Source organism: Euprymna scolopes, chromosome 1 (genome assembly GCF_053919585.1).
Source record: "Euprymna scolopes isolate OS-2025 chromosome 1, ASM5391958v1, whole genome shotgun sequence".
In the NCBI taxonomy this organism is placed as follows: Eukaryota; Metazoa; Mollusca; class Cephalopoda; order Sepiida; family Sepiolidae; genus Euprymna; species Euprymna scolopes.
Genome location: NC_136482.1, coordinates 97,424,175 through 97,441,284, shown reverse-complemented (window position 1 = coordinate 97,441,284; position 17,110 = coordinate 97,424,175). Strand labels below are relative to the sequence as shown.

The 17,110-nt window shown below is 35.6% G+C and overlaps 1 protein-coding gene across 1 annotated transcript in view; it reads right to left on the bottom strand.

The window, feature by feature from the left end:
* Positions 1-3,974: 3,974 nt before the first annotated feature.
* LOC145255477 (beta-ureidopropionase-like) overlaps positions 3,975-17,110 on the bottom strand; it is a 188,125-nt gene continuing 174,989 nt past the window's right edge. The window contains exons 13-14 of the mRNA XM_080113970.1: positions 16,959-17,045; positions 3,975-4,379 (exon numbers count right to left, since the gene is read on the bottom strand). Of these exons, the coding sequence (XP_079970096.1) occupies positions 4,296-4,379; positions 16,959-17,045 (171 nt within the window). The 3' untranslated portion in view covers positions 3,975-4,295. The remainder of the gene's footprint in view (positions 4,380-16,958; positions 17,046-17,110) is intronic.

The window sequence follows — 17,110 nt, the reverse complement described above, 5'->3', positions numbered from 1 at the left end:
AGTTCTGTGCAGTTCTAGGAGGTCTACCTTTCCAGGCCTTGCCTTCTCTATGTGAGAAGGGGTTAGTTTATTGCTAATCGCCTGAGGCACCTTGAATGCTGATAGGGCTGCCCAGGCACTTTTTGCAGGTCAGAGTATCCCTCCTCGGGAGTGCTGACTTCTCGATCCCACTTTCCAACCCTGGTGTCACAGTTCTTGTAGTGGGAGAGAACTATATACGTCCATGCTCCTCAACTGCCTCAGAGACCAGTGTTAGGTTGGGTGGTTAATGTAGAATTAAGATGTGCTTGGTTATTATATAATGTGACAAAGACATATCGTTATTGTTGTGTCCGTAGAAATGAGTTGTCGGAGTCATGGAATATTTGAATGAAAAGTAAACAAGCTCATTTTAGGTTGAATACTATTTATTACAGTTGAAACACAAATTATATTTACAGCGCAATATGCACGTGTTAGCGCAGCCGTCATCTTGTCCATTCTTCCTGGAACTCTTTAGTCGTTTTCTTTTCATATATCTAAGGACAATAACTCTTACTTCCTTTATTAGAGTTATTTTCCCTTTAACTTTTGATCGCTATAACACCTCCCCTTTGAAATACGGTGCTTGTAGGATGCTTGATTGTGGTGTTTTATCATAGAACGGAAGACAGAGCAAAACCTCTTTACTAGGCTTTACCGAACTAATTTCACAGCCAATAATAAACGTAAGCGCAAATAGTAAAAGTAAGAGCAAATAGTAAAGAGCAGGTAGCAGAAGTAAATGCAAGAGCTGTTAGTACCTATTTACTATGCCTCCCCACGGGACAGAGTTAGACACCAAAAGGCCAAGAACAGTTAGTAACGAAATGTTGAAGAAGAAAAAAACTCAGCCCTTTTAAAAGGGAAAAGGAACGTGTGCAAAATCACATGCTATAGAAACTGTTACTTTAACGGAAATATAGCAATCTCCCCCCCCCCACACTAGTAAGAGAGATTGCAAGGTATAGATTTTTTTTTTTCAAAGTACAGAGTTATCTTTAAAAGTGGTGATGTGTTTTATTTATAAGTTCAGTCGCTGGACTGGTTTATGGATTTGGCTAGACCGGCGTGGAAGCAGTTCAATATTCAAAGGACTGGCAGGTCTCTGCGAATTCTCTATATTTTCTGCATTAGGTGTATTGTCAATTGGACTTGTTTCAATCAAATGGGCCGGGTCTGCATTTGCAAGGTTGGGTCGAGTATTCTCAGCAGGACCCTGAGGTCCATCAGAGCGCGGAAAACGAGCCAAATGTCTTAGCGCTACTGAATCCTCCCTGCCATAATTATGCCGTATTCTCGCATGTGTAGAGTTGGCCTCGAGGAGTTCCACTACCTCGACGATCGGGTTGTACTTGCTCCAGTTGCCAAACTGTTTCAATAGTACCTCCCCAGGTTCGCAGAGCCAAACAGGTAAGGCAGTACCGGTAGAAGAACGCCTTTCAAATTTGAACAATCGTTCGTGTGGAGTTGCATTCGTACTAGTGCATAGTAAGGAGTGAATAGAATTTAAAACATCAGAATGTCCTGTCAAGCACTAAGGGGTAACTGTTTAGATTCCAGGGCCAATAATATTGAGTGCCAAATAACGCCGTTATAGCGCTCGCACTGACTGTTTCCTCTTGGGTTGTATGCAATAGTGTTACTGCACCCAACCCCAAGTTGCGACAGGAAATTTCTGAACTCCTCCAACACGAACGATGTTCCTCTATCAGAATGGATGAAAGCGGGGAGTCCAAAAATAGAAAAAATATTTGTCAGGCACTTGATTGCGGTCTGCGAAGAAGAACAATCACGGCAAGGGAACACAAAGGGAAATCGACTGTACTCCTCCACGATAGTAAATAGGTAATAACATCCTTTCGAAGATGCCGGGACAGGCCCCTTGAAGTCTACGGAGAGGCGCTGGAAGGGAGCAGTAGCGCGGATCAGTGTATTGTTAGTAGGGCTGAAGAATTGGGGCTTTATTTTTGCGCACGTTGTACACTCAGATGTCACATGCTGAACTTCATCAATTGAGTATGGCATATTTTGTGATCATATAAAGTGCCAAAAACGCTGTACACCAGGGTGTATTAATGAACTGTGTATGGCCCTTAGCTCCTCCAAGGAGGAAGCAGCAGCACCATGCACTCTCGATAAAGCATCGGCAACAATGTTTTCACTTCTGAGACAGTGTTTTATATCGTACGAGACCAGGCCAGGAGAAGCTCCATTTTCCACCGAATGATTTTATCGTTTTTAATTTTTCCTCGGTTAGATGGCTTATACATAAAAGATACGGCTGTTTGTCTGTTACGATAGTGAAGTGCTTCCCAGCAAGGAGGTCCCTCCATTTTCGGACACATTCAACTATCGCGTAAGCCACTTTTTCAACTATGTGTAGTCGTATTTCCAATGGGTTTAGTAAGCGAGAAAAGAACGCTACAGGCCTATCAGCCTGTAAGAGGGTGCCTCCGATAGCCTTTTCTGAGGCATCGGTTTCGATAGTAATTGGTAGTTCATCGTCGATAACCTTTACAGATGATTCAGCGACATATTTTTGTATCAATTCAAACGAATACCCATGGGTATCACCAATGGGGTTTCTGCCTTTCAATGATTTATGAATTCCTTTATTTCTGAAAATAAGTTATTTGGAACTTTTTCTTACATTAATGATATTACCATTTGCGGTAAAACTCAAGAGGAGCATGACACTAACTTGGAACATTTCTTAAAGGCTGCCTCAACATACAACCTCGTAATAAATATAGGCGGCATAGGAAATTGTTTATTTTCAACCAGGGGACGAATTTTGTGTGAATACTTAGGTATCCATTTCGCATAGTAAGAAAACATACCAAGGCATCTTTTTAATGAATTTGAATCCGAAGGAGGAGACATTTGCAAAAGGGGTTCCAAAAGCTCAGGATCAGGTTGGATAGTTCCGTCACAGATTTGGTATCCATCAATGTATCATCAAATCATTGAATGGGTAGTTTTTGCGAAGGAAGTGGTTGATTAAGATGCCTACCTGTGTGTCATAATCGGATGGGTCTGTGCATATCCTTTTAATGCGCAGACATTGACTGTATACGATTGACTTTTTCGTTGTGATTGGGTGGCAACTTTCGAAATGTAGGTAATTGTGTCCATCAGTCGGTTTTGTGTGTAGAGATGTGGTGATATGATTACTTGAAATATTTATCAGAACATCTAAAAATGTGATATGCGTGGTTGAATGTTCAATTGTGAATTTTATACTATTATGGCAGTTGTTTATATGTTGGAAAAATATATAAAATAAAACACAGAAAAACAAAAGAAAACAGACTCCAAAGCTTTACACATATCAGTGTGGCTCTTGTGTCTCCATGGATCTTCTACATGCTAAGGCCCTCATCTATATATCCTGCCGAGGCTGGGTTTGTCAGTTTGTTGAACAATTCATTTCCCCATTTGTTCTGAGCTACAATCTGTGTCCACCTCTCAACATTAGTCTCTGCATACTGTTCCCTCATCGTCATAAAACTAAATATACCTCTATCCATTGTTCTGTCCCTTTGACCAATAATTCTATCTCAAGTTTCTTTTGTCTACCCTGATAAGCCTATTTAACAACACACCTCTAGCAACACTCCTTCTTTTGTTCCCATCATTTTAATTGTGACTGCACCTTAGCCACCCTCACTCTGTCTGCATTAAGGAAGAAATTTCTATCTACTGTCATATCCTATTTTCTATGATAAACTTACTTTTTGTCATATATCCTCTTTCTTTTCTCTCCTACTTCCTAGCACTTGGGAGCAAGGGAGGGGTCACTAAGTGTATCACTATGTTCATCAAAAAGGAAATCTATGGAATTAAAAAGTAAAATAAAATTTTATGATTGAAATCATGAATACTTACACATGGAAGATGAACACTTAATATCACTGAAATAATATGAAAATTAAATGAACAAAAAAAAAAGCTTGTATAAATCAAATTTTATTTCACCAAATAAAAACTTGTATTAATTTTATTGTCAGGCAATTTTTTTAATGTGTATATAAATTTTACTGCATATTAAAAAATATTAATTCAAATGTATTTAATAATTTTATTTTCTACATTTTCAATAAATCAGAATTGTCTTGAATAAAAATAATCATGTTTAAACATTTTCTGAAATAGATCAATTGATTTTGTTCGTATATAAAGTTATAATTCAAATTATTAACTATGTCATTGGCAGCAAGATAGGTCCGGTATGAAATGAGAATCAGGAAAAAGGTGCATGCTTTGATTCTCTTTTACTCTTTCAATATTGTGGGTTCATAATCTTCCTTGATAGCTTCAGCCAGAGATTTTGCATACAAGTCCAAACGTTGAGTCATCTATAAAGAAAATAATGAAAACATTTACTCAAAGAGAAATTGGTTCTTGTCCAGAATTTTCTCATATTAAAAAAGATCAAGTACTTACCTGTGACAAAACGAAAATTATATTTAAAAAATTACATAAATTGATCAAATACTTTAATCTTTATAAAGAAAATAATTTTTAAGCAATTAATGGGAATTCATTATAGCGAAAATCTCCCTTTGTTTCTTGAGTTTGTTTTCAAAATGGCGGGCAAGATAGTTACTCCTCAGTTACTTGTACAATGATTTTTTTTTTTTATGTACAAAAAAAATTTCTTGATCAATTTATATGATTTTTGGAATATAATACTTTTGTTTTGCCATGGGTACAAACATCATACAGATTTCTTTATTTTTGCTTTCTTTAATATGATGGAACTCTGCTCAAGAACCAAGAAATATAGTATTAATAATATCAATATAGCCTGAAAAGAACCCGTTGGGTCACCCTTTGAGCCCGGGTTAGATTGTGAATTCACCTTTCACTGATTCAAGTAAAGCCAGTTTATTTGAAGATAAAATCCAAAATCATCTGTTTGCTATATGTCTCCCCCCCCCCCCGGAATTTTTAGGTTGAATAGTATTAATGCTGGCGAACTTTTCTATTGCTTATAATGGACTGTTCGGATCTTATTTTGTAGTTAATATTTTATTACCTTTGAGTGTTAAACAGAATGATGAGAATGGATATAAAATAAGAATGGGGGGGGTATCAAACACTAGAGAGAGAGAGGATGAAAATAAGACATGAAGAAATGGATGATTGGCATTAAATTAAAATTATGACTAATTAGGACATGATTTTTTTTCATTACATAACTCAATCCCAACACATGTGGATTAGCAGGTTATACTTAAGCATTTGCTAATGGCCACTTCAGAGTTGTATTTTAAAAAAAATTTTTTTAAATGGAGATTTCATTGTCTTTCCACATACGGTGTCTTTTATTTCGAAATGGTCACTCATCTGGTACTGACCACTTCAGTTATCTAACGAGAATCTGTATATCAACATGTACCATATATGAATACCCTAATAAAAAAAAACTATATATAGTAAATTGTTTCAGTTTTTACAGGTGAAAAGATGGTTACATAAATCTGTTACAAAGCAAAACTTAAAATGTAATTTTATAACTTTGATAATAGACTTAAAACATAGATTGATATTCTATTTAATGTCTTTAAAAAAAAACTTAAACTGCCAATAAAATTAACCATAGACGACATAGTTTTTATTGAAACCTAGTTAATCAACATTTGTTTACCGATATATTTTATTAATCACACAAAATACACATTAACACTATTTGTATATATATATTATTCCTTAATTGGAATTGACTTTTGAGATGCGCATTATATATATTAATTTATTTTTATTTCGGACTATTATTCTCATCTTTATTAATTGTTGTTTTTTCATCTTTTATTGGTTTGTTTATTCACAACGTTTCGGCCAACTATTCCTCTGGCCTTCGTCAGGTGGTAACCGCGACGGATAGGAACTTCGAATCTCCTAACTGCATTCTCAGCCATCACTGCCATCCGTAGTTGTTGTCGTCTCACCACATTTTGGCCAAGTAAACCTCTGGCACGCTTTGAGTGGGATTGAAACCGCTATCTTCAGACAATGTTCTTGGGGCCCGTGGCGCAGTTGATAGAGACGTTGAATCTCTACAGTTCCAGATGAACATTGTCTGAAGATAGCGGTTTCAATCCCACCCAAAGCGTGCCAGAGGTTTACTTGGCCAAAATGTGGTGAGACGACAACAACTACTGATGGCTGAGAATGCAGTTAGGAGATTCGAGGTTCCTATCCTATATGAGAATAATAGTCCGAAATAAAAATAAATTAATATAACGCTATTAGATTTGGAGATTGTTATTTATCAAAAAACAATCTTAATTTTTCTCATTAGTATTTGAAGTTTTCTCACCAAATAACTCATTTTTAAACAAAATTTCTGTATATTACTCCCACTGTGTGTTGTTTGACCCCCCCCTTCCTCTTGTTTTATGCAGTTTCTCTCTTTATCAACAATCAAAATTAATAAAACTATAAAACGGAAGATTGCAATAGTCTGCTATAAAGCATAGGAAATATCACAACCCATAGCAAGACAGGTATTGACAAAATACATTTAAAGGTCGGAAGTTACATCGGCTGAAACACTGTGCAAATAAAACTCAAGATGAGAACAGTCCAAATAATACAAAATAATTCTTTACCCTAAGATTTTATACCCCAAGCTCTGCTACTTCAGTAAAAAGAATGATTGGTGCTTGTTAAGCCATTATCAACAAATCAATTTTTTTAATATATCGTTTTAAGCAAAAGCAATATTACATACTTAATTGTCATGTCGATAATAGTAATATATCCCAAAATTACGAACATTCATCAAGTAGAACAACTGCTATTGTGTTTTTAGTAAAAAAAAAAAAAAAAAAAAAAAAACGTCTATGGCTATAGACAACAAATATTGCAACCATGACACAAGTAATCTAAAAAAAATTTTGTTCCAGAGTTATGTCCCCTGTGTTTAGACATCTGCTGCTTACTTTATAAAACCTAAGAAAAAATGCGATTTTACCCAATTTTCTGTAAAAATTACTTTTAACTAGAAATAACTTTCTACTCAATGATTTTTCATAATTTTTAGATATATTACTATTTTTGGCATGGCAATTATTTACGTAATATTGTTTTTGTTTAAAACGGCATATTAAAAAAAAAAAAAAAATTGATCTATCGACTATTTTAACAAGTACTGAATGATTTAAACAAGGTTGTTATCGGACTAAAATATTTAAACAGTTAAATAAAGCAATGGCACTCCATCCTGAAGCTTTTAAGTTATATTAAATTAATGAAAGTGAATTAATAGAGCAAATCAAAAACTATACAAGAAATGTAGTCTAAAATGTAAAGGTATGTAAATATTACATATAGTGCAATGTATAAAATAGTTTTAATAATAAAATATACTTCAATAAAACTAAAATAATAAGCAGAAGAGGGGTGGAGGGAAAGTAGCACAAGTCGATTTCATAAACAAGCGTATGGTTGCAAGAAAAATACAAACGACTGAGTAAAGTTATATATATATATATATATTTTATTCTCACCAAATCAGAGATTTATGACGTCGTCGTTATGAAGGCTGGTTGGGGGTTGAGATAAACTCGTCGGTGGTCTAAGTTTTGGTTCGGATGGGTGAGGGCGGTGATGGTAGGAATTTGGCTTAGTGTGTGCCGCGATCTTTAGTAGTTGATATCGGTAGCGAGTGGTTAATGAGCGGTGATAATCCAGCGGCGGCAAAGAAGGGTAGTTTTCGGGGCTTGAATTAGAATCACTTGTGAGATGGCGGCGGTGATGCTGACGGTGCGTAGTAGAAAGGGGTAAGCTACTACTAGCTGCTAAACGGAGTGAAGTTCACAGCGCGGCTCACATTGGCGTAACTGCCCGTTTGTCGAGAAGGCTGACGCTTTTATTTTCACGGCACGGACGTAGGTGAAGGCAAAGAGAGATTTGATCACTGGTTTGAATTTTGCTTTTTAATTGTTTGTTTTTTGTGCTTTAATGTAGAGAATCATCTGTTTGCATGTGTTATATCGATTTTAAAGCTAAGAAAGTTGTGAATGTAATCTAGTTGGTGTTGTATTGTTGCAGTGTTACGTGAAATAGATATTCGTGTTTATATGCTGCAGGAAATGCGTTTACTACAATGTTTGTGTTTTGTATTTTAGTTTTTCTGTTGCTGTGTGGCCTTCTCTGGCGGTTTACTTGGTTGAAGTATGTGCGAGCTATTCTATTGATGTGTGTACATGAAGAAATGGACTTTGAAGTTGTGTGTATTTAGTGAGTTCATTTGCATTGTATCGACGAACAGACTTGTCTTAGCGTCGCCATTATTGTCGCTGTCGCAGCTGCTGCTTTCTAGTTTATTCATGTAAATATAGAGGGATATGCGATATAACATCGGTTCATCCAATCAAATAAAGTAGTTTTATAAATAATACATTTTTCTTGAGAAAGTACAAACACAGGTAAGTATAAGATTTTTAATAGCAAAATATGTTGGGAAAAACTCAAGATAAAGTAAAAAGCTAGATCTAATATTTGGACCCCTGACGCTTTTGTTTTGAGAGGGGTGGTGTCTGATCAATACTTCTAGGGAGCCATTAGTTCTTCGTAAACAACTGATGATTTCGGAAATTGTAATACTGAATTTCAAATGTTTATTAAAGAAAATGAAAAATAGAATTTGATGAAAATGATCGTAAGACACAGAGTTTGATAGGTAGGTAGGTAGGTAGGTAGGTTGGTTAATTTAACAGCATCTCGACCTTGATGGTCATTTAATGCTGTCGTGTTTTTATTTCAATCTTTATAGTGTCAGTCTAGATGAGTGACTTCTTTGGTAAGAACGGTTCGTTATTTATGTATCCGTTGTATACAACTTCAGAGTTTTTTGTATAGTCCAGTTTCTCTTAGGAAGGAAATGATGTCTTTTGTATCATTGTTTTTGAAGACTTTTTTCATATTTCCTGCTTTAATATAATGTTGTCTGATTTGTTTGTTTTCATTACACTTTACCAGTATATGCTTTATAGTAAGCGGAGTTGAACAATTTGTGCACTTTGGCTCATCATCTTGAGTGAGAAGGAAATTATGTGTGAGTCTTGTATGGCCAATACGCAGTCTGGCCAGTCCTTGTGGGACCCATGTTTATCCTGTCTCCACTCTCCAAGTGTGGGTTTTATATCGTATAGTTTATTATTTATGTTTTCGTTCCACTGACTTTGCCATTTTTTTAAATATATATCTGTTAAGGGTTTAATGTTTGTGTATGGGATCCTGTGACCATCAAGGTCCAACTTCAGTGCCTCCTTAGCCATAGTATTGTTTTTGATTTTCTATTTTCATTTAAGTTGAGCATTACATCTGTTTGTCTCATAGTCCATGGTGGGCTTTCAGATATTATAGAATCGTGGATATTTGTTATTGGAATTTGAGATTCTTCTATGCTGGTTTCCATTCGAAGTCCAAAGGTTTTTATGGCTTTTTCTTTTCTGTTAAATAGGTTTCTATAGTTGGGGTCAAAGGTGCATTGATAAGCAGGGTTTGTTGGGCAAGACTTTAGTTTCAAGTAATATTGTAAGCCAAGTTTTTCCTGTCTGAGCTTTAAGGGTGCTTTGTGGGTTTCTGCATATAGACTTTCTTTGGAGATGTTCTATATGCTCCCAAAATTAGTCTTAGTCCTTCATGGTGAATGAGGTCAAGGATATTTATGTAGGAAGACCTTTCGGAGCCATAGATGAAGCAGTCATAATCCAGTTTCGAGCAGATTAGGGTTCTGTATAGTTTTAGGAGTGTTTGTTGGTCTGCTCCCCAGTCTGTATTGGCAACAACTCTTAATGTAGTATTTTGTGATATTTCTGCTTTAAATATCAATATTTAAAGTATTCAAAATTCAATTTTTTGTCAAAAATGATCCCTAGGTATTTATATTGATCAGTAATATCAATTTTTTTGCCATCGAGTTTGAGGGTTGGATCGTTGTGCATTTTTTTAATATTACAGAAATGCATGCACTTCGTTTTAGACTCAGAAAATTTAAGACTATTTTCTGTGGCTCACCGGTTTATTTTGTTTAGGTTCAGCTGCAACTGTCGCTCTATTGTTTGGACATTTTTTTAATCTATAACAGATCAAGAAGTCATCGACATATAGGGAGCAGTCAATTCCAGGATTTAGGCATTTGGCAATATTGTTAATTTTAATATTAAATAAAGTGACTGATAGTATGCTTCCTTATGGGACTCCTTCCCCCTGGTTTTCGAGGTCGGAAAGGGTGGATCCCACATGGACCTTAAAGTTTCTGTCAGACATAAAATCTTTTATTAATTTGGGTAGTCTGCCCTTAGTCCGAGATTGTGTAGGTCTCTCATGATACAGTATCTCCACGTTGTATCATAGGCCTTTTCTAAATCAAAGAAAATGGTCGTTGTATGTTCCTTTTTTATGAATCCCTCTCTGATAAAGGTTTCTGAGCGTATTAGGTTATCAATGGTGCTTCTTTTATTTCGGAGCCCACTTTGGTGGTTTGTAAACAGACTATTTGATTCAAGGTACCAAGTTAGTCTTTTGTTCACTATTCTTTCGAATGTTTTACATATTTAACTTGTTAATGCTATGGGTCGGTAGCTTTTGGGATCAGACTTAACTTTATCGGGTTTTGGGATGGGAATTACTGTTGCTTGTTTCCATATGTCAGGGAGTTTACCCCTAATCCAGATGTCGTTGAAGATGTTTTGGAGGTATATTAAGCATTTTTGAGGTAGTTGTTTCAGGAACTCATAATGGATCTCATCTGACCCTGTTGCAGTTTGTGTGAACTGTTTATGGTATCGGTTAATTCAGATAGGGTGAAAGGTTTGTTGTAGTCTTCTACATTGTCTGACTTGAAGTTTAGTTTGTTCCTTTCAGCATCTAGTTTGACTTTTTTTAATTGTGGTTTATAATTTTCGTTAGAGGAGTTTTTTGAGAAGGTTTTTGCGAGAACATTTGCTATATATTTTTTGCTGGTTATTTTTGTATTATCATTTAACATGTTTTAGTGGTGTTGGTTGATTTTTGCCAGCTATCTTTCTAACCATATTCCAGATTTGTTTTGTTTTGGTGTGGGTTCAGTTTGCTGATGTAGACTCTCCATGACATTCTTTTGGCCTCCTTAATTGTTCTATGGGCTTTTGTTCGGTTTTGTTTGAATTGGTCTAGATTGTGGGTAGTGGGTCGAATTTTAAATTTTCGCAGTGGAGCTTTACGTAATCTTACCACTTTTTGGCAATTTTCATTAAACCAAGGTCTTTTATATTTTTGGGATTTGGAGCCTTTGGGTGTACATTCCCCAGCTATTGACATCAAGATATCAGTAAAGTGTTCCATAGAGTTCTCCGGTTCATCTTTGTCTATTAGTTTTGCATTGCATTGGGTTTTATATTCTTCCTAGTTAGCTTTTGTTTAGCTTCCATCTGAGGGGGTTATCTTCAATCGGGATTGAGTTTTCAAGTATAATGGGAAAGTGATTGCTACCACATGAATCATCATACACTTGCCAACTGTAGTCCATTAATGTGGCTGGGTCGCATAGCAACAAATCAATGGCTGAGTATGTACCTGAGGCAGGGTGGAGGTATGTATTGGAGATTTGGTTCATGAGGGACAGATTGTTATTGTTGATGATTTCTAGTTTTTTACCTTTTGCATCTGTTTTATTGCTTCCTCATATGATGTTGTGGTTGTTGAAGTCTCCTAGTAGGTTGTATGGTTTAGGAAGTTCTATTATTTTGTTGACTTCGGCTTCTTTTATGGGATCATGTGGTGGGATATACATGGAGCAAATGTTGATAGTTTTATGTAAAGTGGTTTTCACAGCAATTACTTGCAATGTGGTGTCTAGAGTTATTTCGTTCTGAGGGATGTCGTTTCTAACTAGAATCGATACACCTTCGGAGGCCCTCTGTCCAGTATTGTGCATAAAGTTGTATTGGGTGTATTTTTTTGTAGTGATGTTATCGTGTGTCTTCAGAAATGTTTCCTGGAGGCAGATGATAGCAGGTTGTAGGTTAGATATTAACAATAGTAATTTGTTTATGTTTGCCTTAAGTCCTCAGCAGTTCCATTGGATAAGAGGAGGTTCAGAGTTATCCTCTGCCTCCACATTTTTTCATGTCGGTCAGTTCGTTTTTTTTTTGTTTCAGGAATGTCTTTACGACTTCCAGTTTCTTTTCCTGAATGTTGCCGTGGTTTTTCTCTACTTAGGTGTTCGTCATCATTCTTTTCTTTCTTCGATGGACCATCTTTTTGTCCCTTATTCTGTCCCTTTGGTTTGTCATTGGACCGTTGCATAGATCTGCTTCGAGACCTTTGTTTAGGTCCATGTTCCTGGAAGAATTTTTCCATTGGGGATGTCACCTGGGAGGGTCTCTTATTTTGTGTGTCTGTGTTGCTTGCTCTATTTTCATTTTCTGTTTGGCAGAATCTGGCTCTTGGAGAAGTCTTGGTCTTGTGTGGTAGTTTGTGCCCAATTCCATCACAAAAGCTTTCAGCTCTTTTAATAGAGATCTTAGTTCTGTTATGATGGGTGGGAGTTCGTCAGTTTTTATTTCTGAAGGTTTGTTGATGGAGTCAAACTTTTGGCCTTTATGGGTGTTAGTTATGGTGGTGTTTTTTTTTTTTTGTCATTTCCAAGTATGTTGGGATGGTGGATTCATACATTTTCCTGGCTTCTGGGAAAGAGATATTTATGGTATATTTTATTTTAGTGATTTCTTTTTCATTTTGCCACGTCTTGCACTTTCTTGAATTGGCTGAGTGTCCTCTCTCACAATTGGTGCAGGTTGGTTTTTCTTTGTAGTCTTTTTCTTCATGATCTGGTCCGCTTTTACCACATCTTCCGCACACAGGGGTTCGGGTGCATCGATCTTTGTGGTGACCGAACTTTTGACAACTGAAGCACCGGAGTGGTCCTGGTATGTATGTTTCCACCTTGACCATCGTGTACTCAATTTCTATTTCTGGTGAGAGTTTGGTTGAGTTAACGGTTAATACATATGTGTTGGTGTGTATCATTTCTTTTAATGACCATTCTCCTCACATCTGACACATTTTGCTTTGTTAGATTGATTTTAATTTCTTCTATGGTGCACTGTGTGAGTTCTTCACACCTTACTACTCCTCTAGAGGTGTTCAAGAAATTTGTGTGGGTAAACTTTTATTTTTATCCCATCGAAAGTTGTCCAGTTTAGGAGGTTTTACTTGGACCAATAATGTGCCATTGGTCATATTGGCATATTCTAAAGTCCCACAAACAGGGCGATTAATAGTGAGGTAATTTTACATTTTGATTGAAACAAGATCACCAAAATTTTTCACCTGCTAACACGATTAAAATTTTTTTTTTTAATAATTCAGTAATATTCAAGTAATTTCGACTGCATTATTTGGAAGCTACCATTGTAACTTATTAGAATTGAAAAAAAAATCAGTAGAAACCATTGTTTTTATCTGAAAACTCCATTTATCGACTACAAAATTTCGTCCTAATAGTGTAAAAATGCTACATTAAGATTAGCGGCTTGAGACATAAGTTTTGTTGTTGTTTTTTATTATTATAGTTTTAAAGATTTAAATTATTCCAAGACTATATTTTGTTATAGAAAATAAATATTAATAGTAATAACTGCTTATAGGCTCTAAAATTATTGAGTAGAATCACAGTAGATTTAGTATAGAGAACACTTGGATTGCTGAATATATTATTAATAAAATTAATACCAATAATGATGCTCCAATAAAGGCCCAAAAGCTTTTTACAGAAGATAAACATTTGGCCATTACAATTTTAAAATGAAAGATGCTTACAAAAATAAATAAAAGTAAATAATTTTGGAAATAATCTATTTTCATCATCAGTGGAAGCTGTTTATTATTATCATTATTGTTACTTTTTAATTAAAAAAAAATGAATTCTTACATTTGTTATTTTGTCAGATTTTCAAAGTCTCACCAGAATAGCATTTAAAATGAAAATTTGTTTTAGACGAGCCAATTTTTGTTTGTCATTGTTGTATCCTATTATTGGCAATATATTAACATACTTTGCTACAGTTTATTTTTATAATTACTTAATCTGGGTCAGACAGTTGCTAATCTGAAGCATTTAAAATGATCACCTAAAAATAAAAATCACCAAATCATTTTAAATCGTCTACCTTAAGTCTGGTCCATTTCTATCATTAATGGAAACTTTATTTATTAAAAAACAAAAACAAACAAAAATGTAAAATTGTATTTTCGAGTGTAAATTGCAATAACTATTTTTTACTAAGTATTTAATGGTATTTTTAAGAGCAGGGTAGATATTATTATTATTTACAGGTTTTCAACCACTATCCTCAGCTTGGTTGTCACAACTAGGCACCTACTAGGCTCATAACCAATGCCTTTATCCATGAGGCTAAACAATGAATTCTACTTAACCACTAATGAATTAGTGGTTACAAGTTCAATCTCTAGTGAAAGAACGTACAAAAAAACGTAGATACAAAATGTTTAAAAAACATCATTAACAATAATTTTGTTACTTTCTGAAGGTTGTCTACATTTCTACAACTGATTTAGGAATTTTTTTTTTTTTTTTGCTGAATCAGGAAATGGCATCCATTTCTCTCCATCAGTTCAGGTCCTTGTGCTAAGCTGATTCGAAAACAATCAGATCTTATGACAAAATCAATTACATTTTTGTGCCGTTGTCAGCTGATTTTTGTCAAACCCTATAAACCTAAATGTTTTTAAGAAAAACTCTTTTCCTGATCTACATTAATGATCTTCCAAATCACATCCTTACATCATTTGTAGACATTTATGCTGACGACACTACCATTTATGGTAGCACATCTAACACAGTAAATGACCAAGTTCTCTCCAATTCTCTCTCCTCTGATCTTGAGCACGTAGTACAATGGGGAAAGGAGTGGCTGGTTACTTTTGATGCATCTAAAACCAAGCTTCTCTCTTTACATCATCAACATTCTGATCCCCATCTTGCATCAATTGAAATGAATGGCTCTCGTCTTCAGGAGGCCTCAAGTTTTGACAAGCTTCTGGGCTTGACCATTACTCCTGATCTTAAATGGAACACGTACATCAAATCTGTTGCCAAGGCCGCTGGAAAAATGGTGGGATCTTTCTATCGATCCCGTAAATATCTCACTGCTGATGCTATTCTCTATCTATATAAGAGCCAGGTACGTCCAAGGATGGAATACTGTTGCCACATCTGGGCAGGAGCTGCTAGAAAGGACTTGTCCTGCCTTGATAGAGTTCAAAATAGACTTCGTAGCCTCGTAGGAGATGTCCTTTTCTCTTCCTTGCAACCTCTATCTCACAGAAGAGATGTTGCGAGTTTGTCTCTGATGTATCGTTATTTTCATGGAAAGTGTTCGACTGAGCTTCAATCTATGGTCCCCCCTCGCCAAACTTTCACAAGAAACACTCGTCTAGCTGTAAACACTATCAATAATTCCCCCCACTCTTTATCTGTGCCTAAACCTAAACGTAGATTCCATGAACAAAGCTTCTTAGAACTGCACGCCTGTGGAATTGTCTTCCGTTTTCCTGCTTTCCGGCTGAGTACAATATGGTTGTGTTCAAGTCTAACGTAAATAAGTTCTTGATGAGCCGTTCCATATAAGTTATCAAATTTACCAAATTTTCATTACTAATGATTACTATATTGTCCAATTTCTACTGTACACTCTTTAACCCTTATCCTTGAGTGGCCTCTTGGCCTTGATAATGTGGTGATGCCTATGTAAAAAAAAAAAACAAAAAAAAAACATATATTGATTACCTGATAGAAATATTGATTACTGAAAAACTGAATTTTGGGCATTGATAAAGTTAAGTACATGTAAATTGTATGTTGCTTTACCATTGTCCAAACTTCAGGGCTTCAACTGCCATTTCTTTGAACTCCTGGAATGCTCAGCAGCAGGGAGGTCTCTCTTCAGATTCCAACAGTAGTCAATTCTGATGGAATCTCTTCCCCTGCTCGTCACTCATTAAACAGGTTCTCAGGAAATTAATCCATATGTGAAAATAGATAGTGTATCTTGATGCTCATTTGTAGCCCAAGTTTCTGAAACCAGTCAGCAAGTTGTTGACAAGTTCTGCATAGTTTCCGGCCTTATTGTTGCCAAGTTTTTCACTACCAGAACAAATGCTTTCCAGTTACACTTTGTTCATTGCCGAATCTAAGGACCGTCAAATATGCCAGCTTTCAACTTTTCCATGGTTAATCCTAGAAAAGTCTGGAACAACTAAATGAAGCAGTCACCATACTTATCCAGAGCCTTGGTGAACTGCTTGATTAAGCAGAACTTGATGTGCAGTGGTGGGAAGAGTATTCTGTCTGTCTGCCAGAGGGTTGTTGATGATGTTCCTTTCTTTGCAAGACACTAATTCCTCCTATACAGGACAATCCTCCTTTGTGTATGCTGAGTACCAAATTTTGGAAGGCTTTATGACTTCAAACTGATCCCTTTTTGACAATCACCTAGAACTATCAGACATGAATACTTCTTGTCATTAAAATAATCATTTTCAATCAAAACAATTATTCAACATGGCATTTTACCTTCACAAACATTTAATATGCTCTACACATGCGTACATGTTACCAAAAAAAAAAAAAAGAAAGAAATTGACATGTGGTCATAGCTAAAAAAAACTTGACCTGATTGAGCAAAACCAATGTGATTTTTGGATTCAGCGCATAAGATTTATCACAAATCAGCTGAAAAAAATGCAGACAAGAAATTTGTTGTTGACTAGTGTAATGAAAGAATCAGTTCCAAATTCTTAAAAGATTAACTGGGATAAGTTATTCAAAGACAGGGTATCTGGACGTGGCTGAACAGTACAACATCCGAAGCATGTAAATTAGTAAATAAAATTTTAAAAAATATTTATATACTTACTCTAAATCCCCAATTGTCTTTAGCTTGCCGACACATATTCAAGTCCATCTCGACCACCAGCAATCCATCTTTGGTTCGAGATAAGCCCTGAAAAAATGGAATAGAGAATACAGATTTTTTTTCTTTTATGAACTGGTTTATCTATTTTCATT